Source organism: Diceros bicornis, unplaced genomic scaffold (genome assembly GCF_020826845.1).
Source record: "Diceros bicornis minor isolate mBicDic1 unplaced genomic scaffold, mDicBic1.mat.cur scaffold_73_ctg1, whole genome shotgun sequence".
In the NCBI taxonomy this organism is placed as follows: Eukaryota; Metazoa; Chordata; class Mammalia; order Perissodactyla; family Rhinocerotidae; genus Diceros; species Diceros bicornis.
In genome coordinates, this window is record NW_026691615.1 from 1,746,814 (window position 1) to 1,772,420 (window position 25,607).

Consider the following 25,607-nt stretch of genomic DNA (forward strand, 5'->3'; position numbering starts at 1 on the left):
TCACTTGCATCAACGCTTTGCTCAAATTTGATCTGGTAACTGTTGTGTCACAAGTAACCATGTTTTTAGCATCATTTATGCTCAGTGTAGATCAGCATTGTCCAATAGAAATATAATGTGGGCCATATACGTCATTTTAAATTTTCAAGTAGGGCCATAGAAAAAAGTGGGTGAAATCAATTTTAGTAATACATTTTACTTAACCCAAATATATCCAAAATATTATCCTTTCAACATTTTGTAAAAATTTGCAAAACCACTACAACACTAATAATAATGTTACAATCATAAATCCATTAATAGTTATGAATACGTTATTAATATCTCAAAATTATGAATGATATATTTTACTTTTATTTGTACTGAACCTTTGAAATCTGGCTTGTATTTCTTACTTACAGTGCATCTCAGTTAGGATTGCCGGCTTTTCTTGGGAAATACTTTGATCTATATTTTAGGATTCATAAAATTTATAGTTGAAAAGGTAAATTAGCGTACCCAAGTTGTTCGAAACGTACTTGAACGTTTTTCAATCACTGAATCAAGCATCATTTTAAAAATTGAGATATAATTTACATACTATAAAAGTTACCATTTGAAAGTGCACAATTCAGTGATTTTTAGTATATTCACATGAGCATTGGTTTTTACGTTTAAATCTGAGTTAATTAAAGTGGAATAAAAGAAGGAATCCAGTGCCCACTCGAGCTAGCCACACTTCAAGTGCCCAGTAACCACTAGGGACTTGGGGCTACCATTCTAGAGAATGCAGATAGGGACCCTTCAATTATGGCTTCTTCCCTCCTGCACATCTATCTTGGAGTAAAATTACAAAGAAAGGAGAATCACTAAATCATGGCAACTCCCAGCTGCCACCACCATCTGTAATTTATCACCATTAGCATTGTTTAGTCTCTGGGCTTCTGCAAAGACAGGCCAGGCTTGGGACAGCTCCTGTGGTCAGGGGTAAGCACTGAGACCCTGAGAGGGGCAGGAATTTGGACTCAAACTTGGACCTTGTCGACCCTGCCCACCTCCCACCACTGACACTCCATGTTCCGTTTCTCCCCGGGCAGGGATCTGCGTGGCTGACCCCTATGAGGTCACAGTGATGCAAGACTTCTTCATTGACCTGCGGCTACCCTACTCCGTCGTGCGCAACGAGCAAGTGGAGATCCGAGCTGTTCTCTACAACTACCGGGAGGCGGAGGAGCTCAAGGTGAGCCCTGGGATGGAGGGAGCACGGTGGGTAATGAAGGGGGGAACCGTGGCACATGCCCCTGACTTTTTTGTTTGTGTGTTGTTTGCAAATTTCTTTTTTTTTTTTATTGCGGTAACATTGGTTTATAACATTATATAAATTTCAGGTGTACATCATTGTATTTTGATTTCTGTGTAGATTACATGATGTTCACCAACCAAAGACTAATAACTGTCCATAACCACATACGTGCCTAATCATCCCTTTCACCCTCCTCCCTCCCCCCTTCCATTCTGGTAACCACCAATCCAATCCCTGTCTCTATGTGTTTGTTTGTTGTTGTTGTTATCTTCTATTTATGAATGAGATCATACGGTATTTGACTTTCTCCCTCTGACTTATTTCGCTTAGCATAATACCCTCAAGGGCCATCCGTGTTTTCACAAATGGCCAGATTTCATCCTTTTCTGTGTGTGTGAGGAAGATTAGCCCTGAGCTAACATCTGTTGCCAATCCTCCTCTTTTTTTGCTGAGGAAGACTGGCCATGGGCTAATATCCATGCCCATCTTCCTCTACTTTATATGTGGGATGCGGCCACAGCATGGCTTGATAAGTGATGTGTCAGTCTGTGCCCAGGATCCAAACCCACAAACCCCAGGCTGCTGAAGTGGAGCGTGCGAACTTAACCACTACGCCACTGGGTCAGCCCCCAGATATCATCCTTTTTTTATGGCTGAGTAGTATTCCATTGTGTGTATATATACACCACACCTTCTTTATCCATTCCTCCCTTCATGGGCACCTAGGTTGCTTCCAAGTCTTGGATATTGCAAATAATGCTGCAATGAACACAGGGGTGTATATATCTTTATGCATTCGTATTTTCATGTTCTTTGGATAAATACCCAGCAGTGGAATAGCTGGATCATACGGTAGTTCTAGTCTTAATTTTTTGAGGAATCTCCATACTGTTTTCCACAGTGGCTGCACCAGTTTGCACTCTCACCAGCAGTGTATAAGAGTTCCCTTTTCTCCCCATCCTCTCCAACACTTGTTATTTTATGGCTTGTGAATTATAGTCATTATGATGTACATGCCCCTGACTTGATACTCTCTGCCTCCTGCAGGTGAGGGTGGAACTCCTCCACAATCCAGCCTTCTGCAGCCTGGCCACTGCCAAGAGGCGCCACCAGCAGACTGTGACCATCCCGCCCAAGTCCTCGCTGGCTGTGCCTTATGTCATTGTGCCCTTGAAGACTGGCCTACAGGAGGTGGAGGTCAAGGCTGCTGTCTATCACCACTTCATCAGCGATGGTGTCAAGAAGACCCTGAAGGTCGTGGTGAGTCTTTGGGGCACCTGCTGCCCCTTGTCCTTCAGGAAAGGCTCCTGTCCTCCCTGTGCTGTCAACCCAGTTTGGAGACCCAGGCTCTGAGAAATGAAGGGTGTCCACTGTCCAGCATGGGAAATTTAGGAGTCCTAGATGTTCAGAAGCAGGGCCAGGATGAGGGTGAGCCAAGTGAGGCACTCACCTCAGGCACAGAATTTTATGGGGTGCCCAAAAGCTCAGTAATAAAGACCAATAATATATGTTTTCTTTAACATACGTTTTAATATCCAGTATGATATTTTGTGACACATTTCAGTATAGGAGTTTTCTTTTGATTTTAAAAATCTTGGGAAAACATATTTCGCAGAGCAAACTTTATAAAGCAATAATATACGATGCAAGAACATAGGAAACTTCTATTTTTACCTATGATTTTTACCTGAAAAAGTACATTAACAGTTATGTTTCTACTATTTCCCACACTGTGGAATACTTTAAAATACATAGAAGAGGGGCCGGCCCCGTGGCGTAGTGGTTAAGTGTGCTCGCTCCACTGCTGGCGGCCCGGGTTCGGATCCCGGGCACACACCGATGCAGCGCTTGTCAGGCCATACCGTGGCAGCATCCCACATAAGTGTAGGAAGATCAGCACGGATGTTAGCTCAGGGCCAGTCTTCCTCAGCAAAAAGAGGACAACTGGCAGGGATGTTAGCTCACGGCTGATCTTCCTCACAAATAAATAAATAAATAAAATAAAACAGTGGATGGTTAAAATAAAAATAAATAAATAAATAAAATACAATACATAGGAGATAAAAATCATCAATAAAAATGTCTTTTATCATCTCTTATTGATATTTTAAAGCAAGACGTGAGATCACAAACAAGATAAAAATATTTTAATGCAGTATTTTAAGAAATCAAAGTCAATGCCAAAAATATCTGTGACCAGCAAAATATTAAAATTTTAAATGGAGACAGGATCTGACAGTATCAAGCCAAGTTATACAGGAGCCTGAAGCAAAAGGAAAAATGAGCGCCCCCATAGGCGTGCCTACGTATGTATTTTAATGATTAATTTTTCCCCCAAATGTTAAAGTAGTTGGAAAAAATATTGAAACACTGAAAACCAAATGTATTAAACCTGACTGTGATTTTCTATTAAAATGTTTGATTTATACCCAAACTAGAATTTATTATAATTTTTCTTTCCTGGCTTTAAGGGAAACAAACTCATATTTTTTCAACTACGTTAATGTTCTGGAATAAAATTAGCCATTAAAAAAATACCTAAAAATATTTAGGTATATTTAGGGGCACACGTTTTTCCTTTTGCCTCTGGCTCCAATTTGGCTCAGCTGGGCACTGGTGGGGAGAAAGCCCAGCAGTGTGCTAGAGCCTGCATGGCCCAGCTCCCAAGAGCCAGTGTGCCCATCACTTCCCAATTCTGCACTCACTCACACTGGTAGCTTGAAATCCATCATGGCGGAGATATTTACAGGATGGAAATTGGCAGCGCCACAAATCAGCGTCTTTTCTTCCCAAAGCTGCATGTTAAGTATTCACCCGCAAGCCACTGGACTAAACTCAGTCTGCAAAGGAAAATCTGGGCATTATAACCAGATGAAAGGAGAATAGGTTCGGGGAAGGCAAAAACAGCCACTGTCCACCATGGAGGTTTATCTGTAGACACATGAGAGCTTTAGTTGGGCCTTTGATACTAATTAAGACGGCTCCTGTTTTAATTGAGTGCTTACTGTGTGCTAGGCTCTGTGCTAAGTATTTAGGCACATTCTTTTATTTATTTTTGTTTTGTTTATTTTATTTATTATTTATTATTATTTATTTATTACTATAGTTTTAAATTTTATTTTATTCTAAAATTTTTAATTTAATTTAATTTTTAAAAATTTATTTTATTTATCTCATCGAGAAGCAGTGGGTTAAAAACAGAGTCTGGAGCCAGACTTCAAGGTTCAAACCTTGTAGTGTGTGACCTTGAGCAAGTTACTTCACCTCTCTGTACCCCAGTTTCCCCATCTTTAAAATGGGAGTGATAATAGCAATACCCACCCCCACTGGGTTCTTGTGGAAATCAATAAAAGAAACTGTAACTATATTGGAGTCAGGAAGGCCTGTAGAGGGAGCTCTCATGCCCTATCACACATGGTCAATTACACCAAACAGGAAGAGATTTAAGCTTGTACCTTGGAGAGGAAGCAAATGACTTTACAGAAGGAAGATTTCTCTCGGCACTGGGCAACAGTCCAGCCAATGATAAAAGCCCCAGCTCAGCCAATGAGAAAAGCCCCAGCTCAGCCAATGAGAAAAGCCCCAGCTCAGCCAATGAGAAGCCGCCACTGCCCTGAACTGTTACTTTCGCCCAATGGACTTTCTTTAGAACAGCCCCTCCCTACTCCCCCTTTTCTCTATAAAAGAAGCTCCTCTCCTTTGTTAGCTGGATTTGTCTATGGTTTGCCATAGCAGGCACCTCCTGACTTGCAATTTCTTTGGTCCTGAATTGCAATTCCTTTGGCTATTCCTGAGTAAACTCATTTTGAGGGTAAAATAACTGGCAAATATTTGCCTTTTAAGTTGGCATTGTGAAGAGCAAATGAGTTAAACCAAGTAAAGAAAGCCTCTAGGCACATAGGAAGATTTCACAAGGTTTTGTTATTTTGTTATTAATTTCTAACATAATTCTCATGACAACAGTATGAAGTAGGTGTTTGTGTTGCCTCTTCCTTATAAGGAAGGAAGCTGAGGGACAGAGAGGCTGAGTGACTGGCTCCCAGTCACACAGCTAAGACAGGGTGGATGCCATCATGCCTCTGCTACAGTAATCCCCAGAACAACAGTGCCCTGCTAACCAGCTGTCTGTCTGTCTGTCCTTTCATTCACCCAACCCCTCCTGCCCCCAACACCATCCAGCCGGAAGGAATCAGAGTCAACAAAACCGTGGCCATTCGCACACTGGATCCAGAACACCTGGGTAAAAGTGAGTCAGCCACTGGAGAGGGGTGGGACCTGGGGGGTGGTGCAGGGTGTGGTGGGAGGGGGCTGGTGCCATCAGGGTCTCCCATTCATCTGGCAGATGGAGAGCAGCGAGAAGAGGTCCCTGCTGCAGACCTCAGCGACCAAGTCCCAGACACGGAGTCGGAGACCAAGATCCTCCTGCAAGGTGAGATGCTCTTGGCCCTGAGCACATGGGGCCCAGGAAGGTGTCAGGCGGGCTGTGACCCCCGAAGGGAACCCGGTTCCATCTATTCTGGGGATATTTAACATCCGTGTATCCCTCCTTCACTTCAGCTAGAACAACTCCTCCTTGATCTGTTTTATAAAAGGCTCCAGGCAGCATGTAGTTCAGCAAATAGCTTTCACTGATGAAGACATTTAAATGAGGAGCAGTATAGTTCAAGAGCAGAAATTCTGGAACCAATTGCCCAGGAGGGAGGACTGGGGTGAGAAGGGACAAGAAGGAGCTGGAAAGGCACCTTGCAACCTGTGAGATGTAATGTTTTGAGGAGAGACCCTTGGTTTCCTCATCTGTGATGGGGGAGAATAATAGTATCTATATCTAAGGGTTGTTGGGAGGATTAAATGAGATACTATATGGTGTTCTCTTAGAACAGAGCCTGGCAAATAGCAGTAAGCACATATTAGTAGTCATGACTATTGTTACTGGAGTTAATTTACCACTGGTGTCACAAGAGGACCCAGGACTGGAGTGCCCCTGTGAAGCACAAACCCTCACCCCCACAAAGGCAGACCTCCCCACCTCCAGCCACTGAGTCATGCAGCTCTGCCCGCTATCACATGCCCCCCAGCTGTCTCTGACCCCTTGGCCCTCGCTGGTCAGAGCCTGAGAACAGTGGGGGCAGCCCCGACCCTCCCATCCCACCCCACACCATGGTGGGTCACCTGGCCTGAGTGCCGACCTCCCGCCCGGCTGCAGGGACCCCAGTGGCCCAGATGGCAGAAGACGCTGTCGAAGGGGAGCGTTTGAAGCACCTCATTGTGACCCCCTCGGGCTGCGGGGAGCAGAACATGATCGGCATGACGCCCACGGTCATCGCAGTGCATTACCTGGACCACACCGAGCAGTGGGAGAAATTCGGTCTGGAGAAGCGACGGGAGTCCTTGGAGCTCATCAAAAAGGGTATGCGCCCCCGCGCCTCTTAGAGACACAACCCACCTGCCCCCTCTTTGAGCTTTACCTTCCCTGAGACTCCGCCTCCTATCGAGGGTCCGCCCTTCTCTGAGACCCCCTGACCCCTTTGAGCCCCCTCTCGGAGCTCCTTCCCCCACTGAGGCCCCTTGCCCCCAAACCCCCTTGAGGACCCTCCACTCTCTGAACCCCATCTCCTCTGAGAACTCCTTCCCCTCCCTTTCTCTGGTCCCTCACCCCATCTAAGTCCGACCCCCCTTTAAGCTCCCCTCCCTACCAGACATCCCTCCCCTGCTCTGAGCCCCCTCTTTCCTCTCTGAACCCCTGCCCCCCCCCCATAGAATCCTTGAACATCTCTAAACCCCTTGTCCCCTGCCTGGCGACACACCAGCCACACCCTCCACTCAGCCCCTGTTCCTCTGGCGACATTTCTCCCTTCCCTGCAGGGTACACCCAGCAGCTGGCCTTCAGACAACCCAGCTCAGCATTTGCAGCCTTCCAGAACCGGCCAGCCAGCACCTGGTGAGTCGCCACGGTCAGCTTGCCCATCCTCGGCTTGTACACCCCTGATCAGGGCCTGGATCCTGGCCTGTGGTGGTCTAGGGAGCCTCACCCACACAGCCCTCTGTGACTGGATCCCTCCATCAGCAGAGTCAAGGCACCCGCTGGCTGAGTGACCTGCAATCATCAAGCGTTAATCGCCCACTGCATGCAGTATTGGGTCGTGAGCCCTGGGAAGGGAAATCAGCCCTGCCCCTCTCTGCTCATTGGCTGCCTGGGATGTCAGTCTCTGGATCCCAGAGCCGATTGGTTCACGCTCTGTGCCCACCTCCAGGCTGACAGCCTATGTGGTCAAGGTCTTCTCTCTGGCCTCCAACCTCATCGCCATCGACTCCCAGGTCCTCTGCGGCGCTGTCAAATGGCTGATCCTGCAGAAGCAGAAGCCGGATGGAGTCTTCCAGGAGGATGGTCCCGTGATACATCAAGAAATGATTGTAAGAGGCAGGAATTCAGGGCAGGCTGGGGAAGAGGGGCACCTAAGCCTCACAGGATGGAGAGGATAAAGACTCCCCCATCTGCACACTGCCCAATTTGCTGTAGTGGGGGCGGGGGGACCAGGGAAATAAAGGAGCCAAGAGTGTCATTCCTCCTTTGCAAAAACCTGGTGAGTCCTGCAGAGTCCAATGCAAAATGAAAGTCCCTTGGTTCCCCATTGCTCTTAAAACAAACACAGACACAGAACTCTTTAGGCCTGTGGTTCTCAAAGTGTGGTCCCCAGGCCAGCTGTATCAGCATCACCTGCAAACTTCTTAGAAATGCACCTTCTTGGGCTGGACTCCAGATGCACTGAATCAGAAACTTAAGGGGCGGGGCCTAGGAATCAGAATTTTAACAAGCCCACTGAGGTGGTGCTGATGAGCGTGTAAGCTGGAGAACCCCTGCCTTAGCCTGCCTTTTCAGGCTTCCAGCTTCAGCCTTGCCCTCTGTCTCCACACTCCATCTGTACTGCTAGGAGCCTTGCTGTCTCCAGTCACAGGGCCTTTGCACATGCTGTTCCCACTGCCTGGTATGCTAACCCCTGCCCTCTTTGAGAGTTGACTCCTACTCACTCTTCAGATCGTGGCTCCACCTGTCATCTCTCAGGGACACCTTTCCTAAACTGCCCAACTGAGTCATATTCCAACTATCCCTTCTCACTGCCTCATCCACTTCTCCTGCACAGCACTCATAAGTTTGTAACTATATATATGTTGGTAGGCTGGTTGGTTTGTGTCTGTCTACCCTATTAGACAGGGAGTTCTGTGAGGGCTGGGGTTGCTGCCTGTTTTTATCCACCATCGTATCCACAGCACCAGCGACATTTGCAGAATGAATGAATTCTAAAGAGTTTGGCCCTCCTGAAGAGACACCGGGGAGAGAACCAGCCTTGCTTTGACCTGCTGATCCCCCAGGGGGGTTGGTTGGCATGTGGGGATACACTGATGACCTTATTTTTGCTTCCTGCTCCCCACTCTAGGGTGGCTTCCGGAAAGCCGAGGAGAAAGAGGTGGCCCTCACAGCCTTTGTTCTCATCGCGCTGCAAGAGGCTAAAGATATTTGCGAGGGACAGGTCAACGTAAGTGTCCCCCATCCTCTCCCTCCCTCCTCTCCCTTAACCAAGGCATTTCTACTTTGGAGGGTGAGGTGTTGCATTCAGGAGGTTTCCTGTCCTCCCCAGTGCAATAACAGCCAGCACGTGGCCATGATAATGCCTAATATTTATTGGGTAATTAACACACTCATCTAAGAGCTTCACATATTTAAGTCTTGTAATCCTTCTAAAAGCCCAAGAAGTTGGCTACTCTTACTGTCCCCGGTTTACAGATGAGAAAACAAGACACAAAGAGATTAAAGATGGGGTCCTTTCTTCTTGCTTTACCATTTTTAGAGAGTTTTAGCCAAGTTTAACAAAAGCCCCTTCAGCCGGCTTTCCACATCCCACCTACATAATCAGTACATTTGTATATTTTCTGTTTCTCTAAAGAAAACCCAAGACACAGAGCTAAAAAAACATTGAGACTATTTCCTCAGCCTGGGGGATCTTTCAGGAGATTTTCAAATGGGTCCATGACCCTAAACAAGAAATGATTTAAAATGTTGCCTCATCACTGTCCCCTTTTCCTCTGGTTTTGAAGCAGAGAAGCTTAGAAAGATGGGCTCCTGAGAGTCTGTAATCGCTCCATCTGCTTTGTCCTGGGGTTTGAGAGGGGGTTGTTTGACCTTTAGCTTCCTGAGTGGGGAACTCCAGGATCCCACCTTCAACCAGCTGCTTCTCCCTTCTCAGGACCCCAGAAAAGAGATGGAGGGAAGGAGGCCAGTGAAGCAGGAAGCAAATACAAGGGCTGTTACCTTTAATGCCCAACAGTGACCTGGGCCTCTCTGGTTCAAATATTGCAGATTTGAGAGAAATTATGATTGAAAAGACACAGCGTTAGGGCTGTAGGTTCAGACATATCTGGCTTCATATCCTGACTTTCAGACACTTCCGTTTACTGGGTCTCAGTGTGTGCAGCTGTAAAACGGAATAATAATCTTTGTATTTTTTAGGACTCTCTGAGTTGTCCTAGATGTAACAAACATGTGACCCAGGTTATACAAAAATAGGTGGGGGATTTGTTTTAAGGACTGAAGGATTTATCAAGTGCAAAGATGAAAGTGGCCTCAGGGACTCTGCCAGAATGTTCTGTTCTTCTCTCCTGTGTCCTTCATTCCCTTTTGACCAATAATTCAGCTTTCCATGTCACCCAGCCTGCCTGGCAGGACATGGCTGCCTTCCTTGGGGAAATAACCAGACTAAGGCTAGAGCTTTCAGATTCCCAGGGAAGGGTTCTGATTGGCTCAGCCTGGGTCAGGTGATCAACCCTGAACCAATCAGCTGAAGCCAGGAATTAGGTCTCAGTGGGCACATATGGCTGCTTCCACTTTTGCTGTGTGAAGGAAAGGGAGGAGAAGAAGTTCCTACCAAAGTCAAGGGTAGATGGAGGAGAGACAGCTGGGCAGGCAAAAGGATTAGTTTCTACTACAACATAGCAACATTTTCTACTACAACATAGCACTATCATGTTACCACACAAAATTGAGGTTCTCTTGCCCGATGTGCAAATGAAAAGGATGGAAAAAATTGAAAACATTAGTTTGGAGATTTGTAGTCAAATATCTGAGGAGACTAGGATGATTCAGGATCCAGTCCAGGTTACAGATAGAAAACAAAAACCTCAAAGACAATTAACAGAACTAGAATCTAATCTCCATAAATGTGTACTATCGTTTTTATTGAAACATAATTTTTCTCTCTAAAATCACCCTCATTTGTACCAAAGATAGCCAAATTAAAACTACTTGGGGGGCCGGCCCCGTGGCATAGCGGTTAAGTGCGCACACTCCACTGCTGGCAGCCTGGGTTCAGATCCCTGGCATGCACTGATGCACCGCTTGTCAGGCCATGCTGTGGCAGTGTCCCATATAAAGTAGAGGAAGATAGGCATGGATGTTATCTCAGGGCCAGTCTTCCTCAGCAAAAAGAGGAGGATTGGCATGGATGTTAGCTCAGAGCTAGCTGATCTTCCTCACAAAAAAATAAATAAATAAAAATAATTGGTTTGCAAAATGTCTAGTTTCAATAAACTTGGCTCAATTATTTATATAAGTACAAAAAGAATAACAGTTGATCATATAGGCTCTTTTAAATCTGCTTTGCTGGAACTTTTCATAAGCAATCTCAGATTGAACTTTAAAGGCCTCTTGCAGCCAGGAAAGCCAAGCCAAGGACTTGTCATCAGTCTACCTGCAATACCTATAGATTTGGGTGGATTCCTCTTTTCTCTTGAGGTTCCCCAAAATGTCCTGAGGTTCTTGCACCTTCCATGGAATGGCCTTCTTTTTTTTTTTTTTGTGAGGAAGATCAGCCCTGAACTAACATCCATGCTAATCTTCCTCTTTTTGCTGAGGAAGACTGGCTCTGAGCTAACATCTATTGCCAATCCTCCTCCTTTTTTTCCCCCTCAAAGCCCCAGTAGATAGTTGTACGTCATAGTTGCACATCCTTCTAGTTGCCATATGTGGGATGCGGCCTCACCGTGGCTGGAGAAGCAGTGCGTCGGTGCGCGCCCGGGATCCGAACCTGGGCCGGCAGTAGTGGAGCATGTGCACTTAACCACTAAGCCACGGGGCCGGCCCCAGGAATGGCCTTCTTACTCACCTGGTAGGGTTGCTGGGAACCCTGTAAGCAAGGTACCAGGCCAATATTTCCAAATGACTTTATTTGTCTCATACAGTCAACCCTTGTTCCTTAAAGCTGTTTGGTCATAGATGAGTCTATGCATCTTTCTCTCAAATATGACATTCCAGTCAAAGACTTGGTAATATAACCAATGTTTCCAATTGTGTCCTGTTATAAGGAGAACAGATTCTTATTGAACTTATGCAAATAACTGTATGCCATGATAATAAGAATATTCACTCATCAAGGTTTTCCAAATCTGGAGGGATCAGGTAGGGAGAAAGAGATAAATGTTTTAATTCTGCTTACAAAGGTAAGAGGAAAAGGTTTCCTTAAATCTGGACAAACAAAACATTAAAAAGCCAGCAATATTTCAAATGAAAAGTAGTCATAAAAATTACAGTCATCCTCATTAGTTCATTCAATCCCGTGTAATCAACTCTTGATCTTGATCTTCCACTAGCAGTTTTATGAGGCCATCAGTTTCTCTGTTAGAGTTCTCTGATTTCTTACCCAGTTTAGTTTTATAATCTGAAATTTTATCAGAAACCTGTATTCTAGAGTAAGTGTCAGAGTCCTTTCCCTGAATCACTTTGAAGATGAAACATATTTGCAAAAGCATTAGAGTAAAATAATAACTGTCTGCAAATGACAAAAGACTTAAAAATGGCAATTGACAAGGAAATTTGGTTATTTCTGCGACATATAACATTTCAAAATAACTAGAATTATGACTGATAACAAGGGCAGATCAGAATTTTAGGAATGTTATATAATTTTTAAAACACTTATATTAATAACATTTACCCACACAATATAACCTAAGAAAGATTATCATCATTTATTTGACAATGCTTCCCATGTAATTTAACATGCCAAATAAGCCTAATTAGTTTAATATCTCCCTCTTTATAGAAAGAGAGAACAAGTTCTTTGAGAAGTTCCAGGCCCCATTGGGAATTCTCAAAGTTGCTTTCAGGTCAGAATAAAGACTTTATTTAGGATTTGAATTTTGGGGGAAGCTTGTCAAAAATATCAAAAGATTTTAAAACACTTGGTCAAATAGGATCATAGCTCACCGTGAAACAATGCTTAGTTATCCATTTAACCAAGGTTACAACAGACAATGTTTAAGGCAAACAGAGTTAAGCATTAAAAAACAAAACAAACAAACAAACAAAAAAACAAATAAAAAAAACCTTAGTTTCCTTAATAGACATCAGTTTTTTAGAATATAGGAAATTATTTTGAGAAAAAATAGAATTTCTGTCTTTTAGGTAGATTTACTCAAAGGTAAAGAAAAACCTTTTACAATATCTTTATCAAGAGCAGACTAAGAGTCCAGGGAAATTATCCTTTTCAGAGAAAGAAAACCAAATTTTTTAATTTTGCACCAGCCTACTTTTGATGTTAAAACTTATTCACTTAATTGAATTCATTTTGATCTTAGCCAACTTGACCATACACAAAACTTTTTCTTCAGGGTTCATCTTCCACAAACCTATAACTTTCTTTTTACATTCAGAATTTTTCCCATGCCTTCTTTCTTCCCTCCAAGTACTTTAGGACAAATTTATCTTTATCTTTCTTAATAAAACAAACAAAAATATCTTCATTCCTTAAATCTTCTTTACTAAAACATATATTTTACTTTCCTTAACTTTTTTATGTATTGGCATCCTGTGGAATGGCAGAACCACAAATACTGTCTAGAAACTTGTGCTTTCTCATGGAAAATTTCTCTGTGTGGCACAAAATATGTTTATCAATAAACCCAAGTATTTTTCCAGTTTCTTTGTAATAAGAAGCCAAAAGGTAGATAAATCTATGTTTAGTAGTTAATATTTAATATTATATCTTATGTGGAAATGACCTAGGTACTCAATAAATTTTATCTTTTAACTTAACAAAACCCTAAGGTTTTAAGTTACCAAAAGATTTTGAAGTTATTTTAAGTACTTACACCCTAATACATAATTATTATTAAAAAGTTCACCCAAAACTTTTATCTTTGTTTTGTTTGGTTTGGTTTTGTTTTTTGTGAGTAAGATCAGCTCTGAGCTAACATCCAATGCCAATCTTCCTCTTTTTGCTGGGGAAGATTGGCCCTGGGCTAACATCTGTGCCCATCTTCCTCTACTTTATATGGGATGCCGCCACAGCATGGCTTGACAATTGGTGCCTCAGTGTGCACCCAGGATCCGAACATTTGAACCCCGGGCCGCCAAAGCGGAGAGCATTCACTTAACCACTACGCCATTTGGCCAGCCCTCCAAAACTTTTATCTTTTTCACATCTATTTAGTTTACTTGTTCTCAACAATTATTTAGATTGCCTACAAAACTTCATGAGACATTAGAAAAAATCAGCTATCATTCTAAGTTATTATTTTTGCTAACAAGTTTTGTAACAGAGATAACATGTCTGTATCATATCCAATGCTGATAACTCAGAAGACACTTATTTTCATCAAACCAACAAACTTATATAAACTTTCATTTACCAAAGATTTTTTTTATCCTATTAGCTTGAGAAACATTTGGGTTAGTAGCTATTACATTTATATAAATGCTTGTTTTAAGCCAATTAAATACAGGTCTTTTAGAAATTATACCACCCAGAGGTAAAAATATTGCATGTATATAAGATATATAGACACATACACAGAGATTCCACAGCTATTGTTTTAAAAATACTGCAATGAATCAGGTACAGTAATGCAAAGCTCACTAGTTATGAAAGAATAATTGACTCCAAATTTTGTTTTAAGCTTTTTCTACTAATATTTTTTCTAGATTTTGGGTAAAGGTGCTCTTATGGCCATTTTTCTTTCCTTTTTTCCTTTTTTTCCCTTAAGTCTTAGGAATTGGTGATGGGCTAGACAACAGTTCCCAGAAAGGTTACAAGCTTTTTGAGATTAAAGGAAATGGGTGACATCTGAACTGCCTCTAGAACTGCATTTCCAGTCTTGCAAGGATTTTTTTTAAGGACAGTTGCTGTTAATTCCTCAGAAATTGGGTTGTAATTTAATGATATTATAGATTGATCTGCCTGTTCAACTACATCATCCCTAATTTGCTTCTTTCCTTCTGGGTGCTTAGTTTTATTTTAACTTAGGGGAGAAGGCCTAAAAAAAATTCCTATCAGGCTCTGAATATCAGCTTCCGGTTTGGCCAAATTTCTGATTGTTAGTTACTAAATGCTTTCAAATATCTTTTCAGGTTTCAGTCTGGACAAACAATAACTACCCGGTGGTGTTGAACAGTTCCAGTAATCTTTAATGTAGCTGTTTTCCAGAAAATCTCTGAGTCTCGTTAACTCTGGGAGGGGCTTGTTTTGGGCTCTCCTTTGAAGGTAGATTACAGGAACATCTGTAAAGCCACGACCTAATATATTTTTCTTTTAGGTACATCGTATAACCAAATTTTTTATTAGCCTTTTGCAACAAAACTTTTGATAAGGTTACTTTGGAGTTTTGAAGTCTTTTCTTTTAAGTGCGCTTTGTAAATTATCTTATCTAATTAAAATGTTCCTTCTAATGGTCAGTGTAATTCCCCTGAGGCTGATGGCAGACTGGCAGGACACTTAGCTATAATACGGAGTGCAACTCACATTTCTGACCAGCCATCTCTGACCACAAAATGGGGTGCACCTTCATTTTTGTCCGACCACATTTTGGGGCCTCCAACCTGATGATGATGAAGTCAAGCTCTCAGGATGTGGAACAAGTTGGTAATATTTTGCAGTTTTTGGTAAATATTTATAGCTTCTGGAACATTTAGGTTTTGAGGAATTGTGCCAGAAGGTGGAGCACTTGACTCTTTAAAGACTAAATATTTTCCTTGCTCGTTGGTTTGGAGGCTCAAAAAGAGCCCAAAGTGGCCAGTGCAGTTTTAAATTATCCTGGGTTATCTTTGTTTGTTTTTTTGGTGAGGAAGATCAGCCCTGAGCTAACATCTGATGCCGATCCTCCTCTTTTTTGCCGAGGAAGATTGGCCCTGGGCTAACCTCCGTGCCCATGTTCCTCTACTTTATATGGGATGCCGCCACAGCATGGCTTGACAAGCAGTGCATCAGTGCTTGCCCGGGATCCGAACCTGTGAACCCTGGGCCACCGCAGCAGGGCATGCGCGCTTAACTGCTGTTCCAACGGGCTGGCTCTATCCTGGGTTATCATGCCAGCTGTTTACAGTTATTCCCATTTTATGGGGCTTTTCCAAGGTAGCTGCAACAAACAAGCTAATCTCTAAAGAAAGTATGTCAGGTCACGGAGAAACTCAGTCCCTGAACAGCCAATTTTAACAAATAAAATAGTCATAAATAGACAAACATGAGCAGACACAGAAATCCAATTCTCTGGGACTCTAGCCCAGAGTTCAGGACTGTAACCTGATTCTTGAGTGCCCCGGTGGCTATAACCCTTTTATGTTGTCTCCTATGGAGTGGGACTCAAACCCACAATTCTCACCTTGGGACTTTAACCCAGCAAAAGTCTCCCCAGTGGCGACTCTAACCCACAATTCTGAAGAGATTATTAGACAATTTAGGCACAGGCACATTTTAACGAGGTTACTTACCCAAAAGACATCTGATCCAGGAGCTGTTTCTTCTCTCAAAAGAAAAAAAGAGCGTCAGGGGGCCTGGGGCACCACAGTGGGAAACGAGAATCCAGTCATGTGAGCCTCCAAACAAAGTTGTCTGGGCAGCCACTTAGGGTCAGCAAAAAGACCCTGCACCTGCCTGGGGCTCCAGACCCTTGGGCGGGTGGTCACAGGACCTTGTCCCTTCATGGTCACCAAAATTATTACCGCACAAAATTGAGGTTCTCTTGCCCAATGTGCATAAAAAACCAATTATTATGGCATCAGCTTTTGAGAAAAGAAAAGACTTTATGGCGAGATTGATCTGCAAGGAGACAAGAGGCATAAGCTCCCAGATCTGTCTCCCCAACCCAGGGCTCAGGGCAAAATTTATGAGATGAAGGTGAGGACAGTCTGAGGTGTGGAGACAGATGATTGGAGGTAAGGAGAAGTGAGGTAATTGATGATCTGCACAAGCGTAGTCAAGCATCATACCTCTTCATAAGATGCATGTTCACAAAATAATGGTATTAGTGCAATGTGAGGGTGGAGTTTTCAGCACCTTGACATCAAAAGGGTCACTTATCGGGCATTTGTGCAGACCCAGCTGATAAATTGTTGATCTCAACCAGCCTAAACTGGACAAGAGCTTGTTTCTCAGTTTCTGCAAAACCACTCTTAATTACTCTATTGCTAAGAGGGGATTGGTTGAACTGGTCCTAGAGGGTCTGTGGTTATAACTATAATGGAGTATAGCACAGACTGTCTAACCAGACTGCTAATGTTCAAATCGACTGCACTGGAGGCAGCTTGAGAAAGCCAATTGTTAAGTTTCCAGGAATTTCACAAGCAGGTTGTTGAACACAATCATTTTTTAAAATTAAATTATATAAACTTACAGTTAAATAAATTAAACTATAAACATTAAGCATTAGAAACAAAGATGATAAACACTTAAAATGCATCACTTCCTAATTATTTTACTATGTTTTATCATTATCTATGCTCATGTGGTTATTTATGTCTATTGTATCCGTATGGTGGAAATACTATATAATAATGTGCTACTGCCCGTCTCTTCCCAACTCTATATTCATGATGCTGCATTGGTAGGTTGAAATCAGCCACAGTGGTATTTACACTGTGGAAATCAGCAAACACGACAAATGGTGTCTTCCTCTGCCCCTCATCTCTCTGGGTCTCAGTATTCTCATCTGTGCAGTAGCGATGGTGATGAAAATAGTACTTACCTCACAAGATTTTATGATGTTAATGAGTGGATATATGACTGGCACATAATCAGTGCTGGCGATGATGATGATGATGATGATGATGATGATGATGTTGGATGATGATGATGGTGATGACGATGACGGGTGATGATAATGATGATGATGGTGATTGGATAAGAGGTGTTCCCAGTGGCGCGCTGAACCTGCTCATACTAGCTCATGAGTCCCCATTTAGGGCATCTCTTCCCCACTCCATATTCAGGGAAGCCACTTTGATAGCTTGAACTTGGCCCTGGTGGGAGAATTTACACCAGAGTAATTGGCAATCTATAACCACCTCCTCCACCACTGGAGAGCTGGTTGTTAAACATCTACCAGCACACCACTGGATATATAGACTGCCCCAGGCACATTGTAGGTTCTCAGCAACAAGGCAGCTCACAGTGGTTAAAATGTCCAGGAAACCTCAAAAATAGATAAATCTAAGACAGGTCCCAAGGACAGAAACCACCCTGGTGCCCAGGAAGTGATGCTTGTGTTATCCTTACCAGTTGTGTGTGGCAGCAATGCTCTCCTGACCAGAGTACCCCATCCTCTTTCTCATAGAGCCTGGGACGCAGCATCATTAAGGCAGGAGACTTCATTGAAGCCCACTACAACAACTTGCGGAGACCATATACTGTGGCCATTGCTGGCTACGCCCTGGCCCAGTTAGGCAAGCTGGAGGACCCACTTCTCAACAAATTTCTGAGCACAGCCAAAGGTGAGGGGCAGCCTGGTGGGGTAAAGAGGAATGCACAGCTGGGGTTGGAGGGTGGCGATCTTGAGCTGGAACGTGTGGCTCCAAGCTGAGCTGGGGTGGAAGCCAAGCTGGAATGGGTGGCTCTAAGGTGTGAAAAGTCCTCACTCTAAGTCACACAAGAAGGTCCGTTGCATTATTCATTCAACAAGCACATGCTGATCACTAGCTATGACACAGGAGCAAAGACATGGGTTCTGACATGAGACAGACTGAAATTCAAATCCCACTCTGCCACATTCTCACTGTGTGACCTTGTACAAATCACTTAACCTATCTGGATCTCATCTTAAAATGATACCTACATCATAGGGTGTTGTAAAGATTAAATAAGTAGTGCAGATAGTAGAGTCTAGCACACAGTAAGAGCTTTATCACTGATGTTGTTATTGCCTTTAGTATTGTTAATAAGATTATCATTATCTCAAGTGTAATTAGTATTAGATAAGATAGTGCTGTAGGGAATTTAGTGCAGTGCCTAGCACATAGTGAGAGCTTAATCATTGGTTCCAGTGTTGACACTGTGCCGGGTTTATGCTCACAGATATAACATATCTGAACGTATACTGAAGAGATTTAACACAACAGAAGTGTTTCTTACTGTGTAACAGCACAGTATGTGTGTCCTAAATTGGTAGGGATCCAGACCTATCTTTTCACAGCTCTGCCACCCTAGGGCCTCAGAATCCATTCCATCCAGGCAGAAGGGGAAAGAGTCAGAAGGATTGTGCAAGGGAAGTGGACCAGGCATGGAAGTGACCCCATCACTGCCCTGCACATTCCGTTGACTAGAGCTCAGTCATGTAGCCATACATACCTGCAAAGCCTTCTGGGAGATGTAGTCCAACTGTGTGCCCAGGAAGAGGAGAGAATGGTTCTTGGTGACAGTCTCTGCAACAGGTACTTTCTTAGGCACTTGGGATATCATGGTGACTATAGCACAGTGCCTGCCATCATGGACCCACCTCCAGTTGAGGAAAGAAATGAGTTAATAGATCGCTATAGAGCATCGTAATGCTGGGATGGGAGAAGCAAAGGATGCTTTGAGAGACAGAAGGAAGGGCCTCACTCAGTCTTGGGGTGCCATTGAAGTTGAATTGTGCAAGTTCAGGAAGAATTAACCAAGAGTAGATGGAGAAAAGCCAGCTCTGGTGGTCTAGTGGTTAAAATTTGGTGCTTTCGCCGCCACAGTTCAGATTCATTTCCGAGTTGGGGAACCACACCACCCATCCATCAGTTGTCATTCTGTGGCAGCTTCATGTTGCTGTGATGCTGAAAGCTATGCTACTGTTATTTCAAACACCAGCAGGGCCACCCGTGGTGGACAGTTTTCAGTGGAGCTTCCAGATTAAGACAGACTAGGAAGAAGGATCTGGCCACCCAATTCTGAAAAATTGGTCATGAAAACCCTACGAACAGCAGTGGAGCATTGTCTGATATGGTGCCAGAAGGCAAGAGGATGGAGGAAGTAGATCAGGCAGGGTTCTGCTCTGGTGTACACAGGGTCGCTAGGAGTCGGAATCGACTCAATGGCACTAACAACAAAAATGGAGAAAAGGTGCTCCAAGTAGAGAGAACAGAATATGCAACGGCACAAAGGTAAGAATGAGCGTGGAACGTTTAGGGAATCTCCCATAGATCAGTGGGGCTGAAGTTCAGCATTCAAATGGAGGAGTGAAGATTGATGAGGGAAGAGAATGAGGCAGGAGCCAGCAGATTGAAGGCCTTGAATGTCAGCCAGGACACCTGAACACCAAGAAGTCTAGCATGATTGTTTCTCTGAGCATCTCCAGGACAACGCAGTGAGCATGGGGGTGGGGGTCTTCCCTGCAGACAAGAACCGCTGGGAGGAGCCTGGCCAGAAGCTCTACAATGTGGAGGCCACATCCTATGCCCTCTTGGCCCTGCTGCAGCTCAGAGACTTTGACTTTGTGCCTCCCGTCGTGCGCTGGCTCAACGAGCAGAGATACTACGGAGGTGGCTATGGCTCCACCCAGGCAAGTGACCCCACTTCCTCCAGACACCTGCAAACCTACCTCCTCTGGCCTCCTACTGGCCTCCTGGAGAAGAAGCTGAGACCCAGAAAGGCAATTCTGTCCCATGAGCCAGGGCAATTGGAGTGGAGTTGAGAAATCAGTTTCTTTAGTTGTGAACCCACCTATGGATTCTAGAATATATTCTGGATGTCCCAAGCTGAGCCTCCCTTTCACTCGTGGTGTCCAGATCATGTTCTCAGAGCCCAGGCTCATATGTGAGCCTCTCTCTCCCACTGGTGGATTCTAGGATTCTAGACTGGGTTCTCAGTTCCACTGGGGTCCCGATCTTATCCTATCTCACTGGTGGGTTCCAGACCAGGTTCTCAATTATTCAGGGCATTAACTGAGTCTCTGTCTCCCCCTGGTGGGTTCTAGATCATGTTCTCATTTATATCAGGCTTCCCGTCTTATCCTATCTCACTGGTGAGTTCTAAACCAGGTTCTCAGTTATTCAGGGCATTACCTGAGCCTCTGTCTCCTGCTGGTGGATTCTAGGCCATGTTCTCAGTTCCACCAGGCTCTCCATATTATCCTGTCTCGCTGATGGGGTCTAGACCAGGATATCCTTTACTCTAGGGAATTATCTGAGCCTCTGTCTCTCCCTGGTCTGTTCTAGACCATAGTATCAGTAAATTCAACCTTCAGAAACCTCAGGTTTCAGTTTGACCCTCTTTCCTTCTGGTGGGCTCTCAATCACATTCTCAGGGTCACTTTTGCATTATAGATCATATGTTCAGTGTCCCCAGGCTCCAAATTTATTCTTTTTTCATGAGTGAATTCTAGACACATTCTCAGTGCCTCCAAACCCTTGTCTTAATCTCTCTCCCCTGAGGGGTCCAGATCACATTCTCAGTGTTCCTAGACCTTCAGTCTTACACCTATACTTTCTGGTAAATTCTAGACATGTTTTCAGTGTCTCCAAGCTCTGGTCTAAGCCTCTGTCCCTTGGAGAATTCTAGAACATGTCCTCAGTGTCTAACAACTTCCAGTCTTACTCTTGTGCTCTCTGGTGGGTTCTAGGCCACACTCTTAGTGTCCCCAAGCCCTGGTCTGATCCTCTCTCACTCAGAGAGTTCTAGAACTTGTCTTCAGTATCCAACAGCCCCCGTCTTATCCTCACCCTCTCTGCTGAGTTCTAGGCCACAGTCTCAGTGCCGCAGCTCTGATCTGAGCCTCCCCATTCCCCAGTGGGGTCTAACCACTTTCTCAGCCTCCCAGCTCACTCTCCTTTGTTCTCATGGGTTCTAGGCCACCTTCATGGTGTTCCAAGCTTTGGCCCAATACCAGAGGGATGTCCCTGACCACAAGGACCTGAACCTGGATGTTTCCATCAACCTGCCCAGCCGCAGTGCCGTGGTCAAGCACCGCATCCACTGGGAATCCGCTAGCCTCCTGCGATCAGAAGAGGTACAGCCGCCTGTCCAAACCTTCCTTGCTGTAACCCTCCACACCAGCCAGGGTTCACCGGGAGGTGGGAGAGAGGGCAGATGACCATCACAGCCAGGGGAAGGCTTGGTTCCCATCACCCTCTCTTCTCTCTCCCCACTCCCTGCAGACCAAGGAAAATGAGCAATTCACATTAACAGCTAAAGGGAAAGGACAAGGCACCTTGTCGGTAAGGAACAGGAATGCACACCTGCTTGGCCCCAGAGGGACCTTCTCCTTCCCAAGTCAAGTGGACTGACACGTCGTCTTCCCTCCTGTCTTGCCAGGTAGTGACAGTGTACCATGCAAAGGTCAAAGGCAAGGTCACCTGCAAGAAGTTCGACCTCAAGGTTAAGATCCGACCAGTCCCTAAAACAGGTAAAAGGAATAAAGACCCTGTCTGTCACCTTTCTCCCACCCCCATTCTAATGTCTGCCCCACTCCTGAATCGGGTCCCGGGGACCCCCCTCATCCTTCTGTCTTCTGTATTTCTAGTCAAGAGGCCACAGGATGCCAAGAGCACCATGGTCCTTGACATCTGTGCCAGGTAAGAGATGGGTCACTGGGGTTCATCTTGGCCATCCCTCTGTCTCTAGCAAGACCTCTTACTAATAATACCCATGGTAACTAATACTTTCCGGGATTGTGTTGTGCATCTGGTACTGTCCTAAGTACCTGCCAGAAGGTAGATAGCATGAGCAGTCCTCACTTTGCATGGCATTGTGAGACTAACAATGACCACGTAAGCTGAGACTGTGCAAAGCAATCAATAATCAATGGGAGAGATTACCATTGTTCTATGACCTTTACAATTTTTTATCACACATCAAAAACTCTCATACTGACAGTTATAAGGGTATAGGGAAATAAGAAGCATAGTAAGATGAGTATTTATTGAGTACACCGTAATTTCAAACATTAGAACATGGAAATTAAAGTGTTTTTTTTTTTTTCCTTTGTTAAACACTTATCCAAAGCACTGAGGTTAGGACAGTTCCTTCTTTTTTCCCTTTGTATAACTTATGAGATGGAGCAAGCATCTTTTCTATACCATAGTGAATTGTCACGTTCCCTTCTAAATTTGGGTCAATGCCCAACATTTTATCCTTTGAGCTTTTAATGTCATGATATATCTCTGAGAGTTCCTTTAATGTGAAGGTTTTTTCCAGCATCCTTCCCCTGGGACATCTTCATCTTTTAGTCACAACACTTTTCTCCTTTATGTCGATAAGCTCGCTTCACTAAGTTCCTCTGACCGCATATCTGGTCTCTCAAATGGCAGCACGGTCAACATCCCCCCCATCTGCTATTTCTTCTCTAACTCCACTTATGTTCTATTCAAATTTTACTTCTAGCATTATCACTTTTCATTTCTTTGCTACACTCCCATCTTTGTTGGTCTATTCCCTCTTTCAATTATCCAATTTTGTGAAATGTCACACGGGTTTATCACTGGGAGCTAAGGAAACATCACAGCTACACGCTTTGCTGTCTGTGCATGACCTGAAATGGATGCTCAGAGACCCATCACTGACATTCTTGAAGTAAAGTGATGTGATTGGTCATTGATTGTGATGTGCATCTGTTATTTACATAGTGATTGGTGGACTGAGGGCTAGCAGCAAGATTTGTACTTTGTGCAATTACTCATGACTAATATCTGTAATTCATCTTTATATATTATTAATATGTATGTTTATTGTTAATATACAAATTTTAGTGGTACTGAAGTTTGAACTGTGATGCTGGGGAACTGGTGTTATTGAACTAGACCATGGTAACAGAATCATGCAAAGTGAGACTGCTTCTTGTTTTCATTCTCTAGAAGATCTGAGGCATGGAGAAGTCAAGTAACTCATCAAATGTTACATAGAGCTGGGATATGAACCCATGCAATTGGGTTCCAGAGCCTGAGCAATTAGTCACCTGGACCATTACACCACCTTTCCTTTATTCTCCTTGGGGGAGTGTTTCTTAAAATCTAACATCACTCTATGCTGCTATGTGGGAACCAGAAACCTCAGTCCCCTTGTCCAGGCACTAACTCCTGGAGCCAAGCCCACCCTGGGACTCAATCCCTCTCTCCCTGCCCCCTCCAGGTACCTGGGAGAGGAGGATGCCACCATGTCAATCCTGGATATATCCATGATGACTGGCTTTTCTCCCGACACTGGTGACCTCGACCAGGTATAAAGGTGTTGGAGTCAGGAGCTAGGATCACTGGAAAGGAACCTGGGGTCTGGAAGAGGCTGGAGGGAGGGAGGGGGATCCAGGAGGGATTTTCATAAGCCCCATCCTTCCTCAGCTGAGCTGTGGCGTGGACAGATATATCTCTAAGTATGAGTTGAACAAGGCCTTCTCCAACAAGAACACCCTCATCATCTACCTGGACAAGGTAAGGCTTCCACTGGGATCTTGACCCCTACCTGGCTAGCCTTCCCTTCTCCATTGGCCTTTATCTGTGGGTCAGGCCAGCCCCAAGCTAGAGGACAGGATCAGTGCTGCTGGGTGGTAGAGGAAGGAGCATATAAAACAAGGTGGCCTACCTAGTCAACGAAGTGGTCAACCCAGGTCAACCAAATGGTCAACCCAGGTCAACAACGTGGTCAACCCAGGTCAATGAGGTGGTCGACCCAGGTTAACACACCTTCTATGAGCTTCTCACCTTCTGACCACTGATGTTCTAACCTCATTTTGCACTTGCTTCCTCCAACTTATTCTTCCCCCCCCCAAAAGCCCCAGTAGATAGTTGTATGTCATAGTTGCACATCCTTCTAGTTGCTGTATGTGGGACGCCGCCTCAGCATGGCCAGAGAAGTGGTGCATCGGTGCGCGCCCAGGATCCGAACCCGGGCCGCCAGCAGCGGAACGCGCGCACTTAACCGCTAAGCCACGGGGCCGGCTCCGTTCTCCAACTTATTCTCATCACAGTCTTAAACAATCACTGAAAAAGAGCCACTTTGGTTAAAAAAATAAAAGGAAAAAAAGTGCTCAGTGGAGAGAAAGTCTCCTCTCGCTCCCCACTCGTAGTTTTTCTCTCTTCTCATATTTTCTTTCCATCTGGCTTTCTCTGGTGCTCTTCATCTCTGACATGATTTGGGCTTCCTCCTCTCTTCTGCTTATTTGTTCCCCTTCTCCTATCCTCATATCCCTCTTGCTAACTCCTAATACCCCCTGTGTCCTTCACCCCCTGTTAGCATAAGTAACACTAGCCACTATAATAAAAACCCTAAGAGTATGGGTGACTCAAACCAAGAGACTTGTATTTCTCATTCATGTAAATTCCAGTTGATATAAGGAAGGAAGGAGACTTCTGCTCCATGCAGTCACTCAGGGATCCAAGTACTTTCTACATCTTGTGGCTCTACAATCCCTAGGACCTTGGAGTCCTCTGCTGGATCCATTCTTTCCAGAGGAAAAGAGGATTGTGAATGAGATGAGTTTTTTTAAATTTTTTTTTTTGTATTTTAATTTTTGTACTTTTTAACTTTTATATAATTTCAACCTTACAGAGAAATTGCAGAACAGTATAAAGAAGTTTCATATACTCTTTATGCAAATTCACTAATTGTTAGCATTTTCATCCAATTAGACAGGTCTATCACATACACGTATATATACACACATATGTTTCCTACTTTCTTTCTTTCTATTTTTCTCTTTATTTTTTTCCAGCTTTATTGAGATATAATTGACATCTAACATTACCTAAGTTTAAGGAGTACAGTGTAATGATTTGATTCATGTATATATTGAGAAGGGATTACCACAATATGGTTAGTTAACATATCTGTCACCTCACATAGTTATAACTTGTGTGTGTCTGTGTGTGTGTGTGTGTGTGTGTGTGTGTGTGTGTGTGTGGTGGGAACTTTTAAGATCTACTCTCTTAGCAACTTTCAAATATACAATGCAGTATTATTATCCATGGGATGATTTTATAGGCATAGATAGCAATCCATTGGCCAGAACTCAGTTGCCTGGCCACACCGAACTGAAAAGGAGGTTGAGCAGAGTAATCTAGCCATAAGCCTTGGCGAAAAAGAAAATGGATTTGTTGAACTGCTCATTAATCTTT

At 44.0% G+C, this 25,607-nt stretch overlaps 1 protein-coding gene across 1 annotated transcript in view; it reads left to right on the forward strand.

The window, feature by feature from the left end:
* LOC131403573 (complement C3-like) overlaps nt 1-25,607 on the forward strand; it is a 44,966-nt gene that overhangs the window by 16,917 nt on the left and 2,442 nt on the right. Inside the window, exons 20-35 of the mRNA XM_058537989.1 lie at nt 1,077-1,219; nt 2,330-2,542; nt 5,462-5,528; nt 5,625-5,711; nt 6,486-6,689; nt 7,145-7,220; nt 7,534-7,693; nt 8,716-8,814; nt 17,876-18,032; nt 19,902-20,065; nt 21,353-21,511; nt 21,660-21,719; nt 21,817-21,907; nt 22,025-22,076; nt 23,629-23,716; nt 23,835-23,924. Coding sequence (XP_058393972.1) covers nt 1,077-1,219; nt 2,330-2,542; nt 5,462-5,528; nt 5,625-5,711; nt 6,486-6,689; nt 7,145-7,220; nt 7,534-7,693; nt 8,716-8,814; nt 17,876-18,032; nt 19,902-20,065; nt 21,353-21,511; nt 21,660-21,719; nt 21,817-21,907; nt 22,025-22,076; nt 23,629-23,716; nt 23,835-23,924 — 1,910 coding nt within the window. The remainder of the gene's footprint in view (nt 1-1,076; nt 1,220-2,329; nt 2,543-5,461; nt 5,529-5,624; nt 5,712-6,485; nt 6,690-7,144; nt 7,221-7,533; nt 7,694-8,715; nt 8,815-17,875; nt 18,033-19,901; nt 20,066-21,352; nt 21,512-21,659; nt 21,720-21,816; nt 21,908-22,024; nt 22,077-23,628; nt 23,717-23,834; nt 23,925-25,607) is intronic.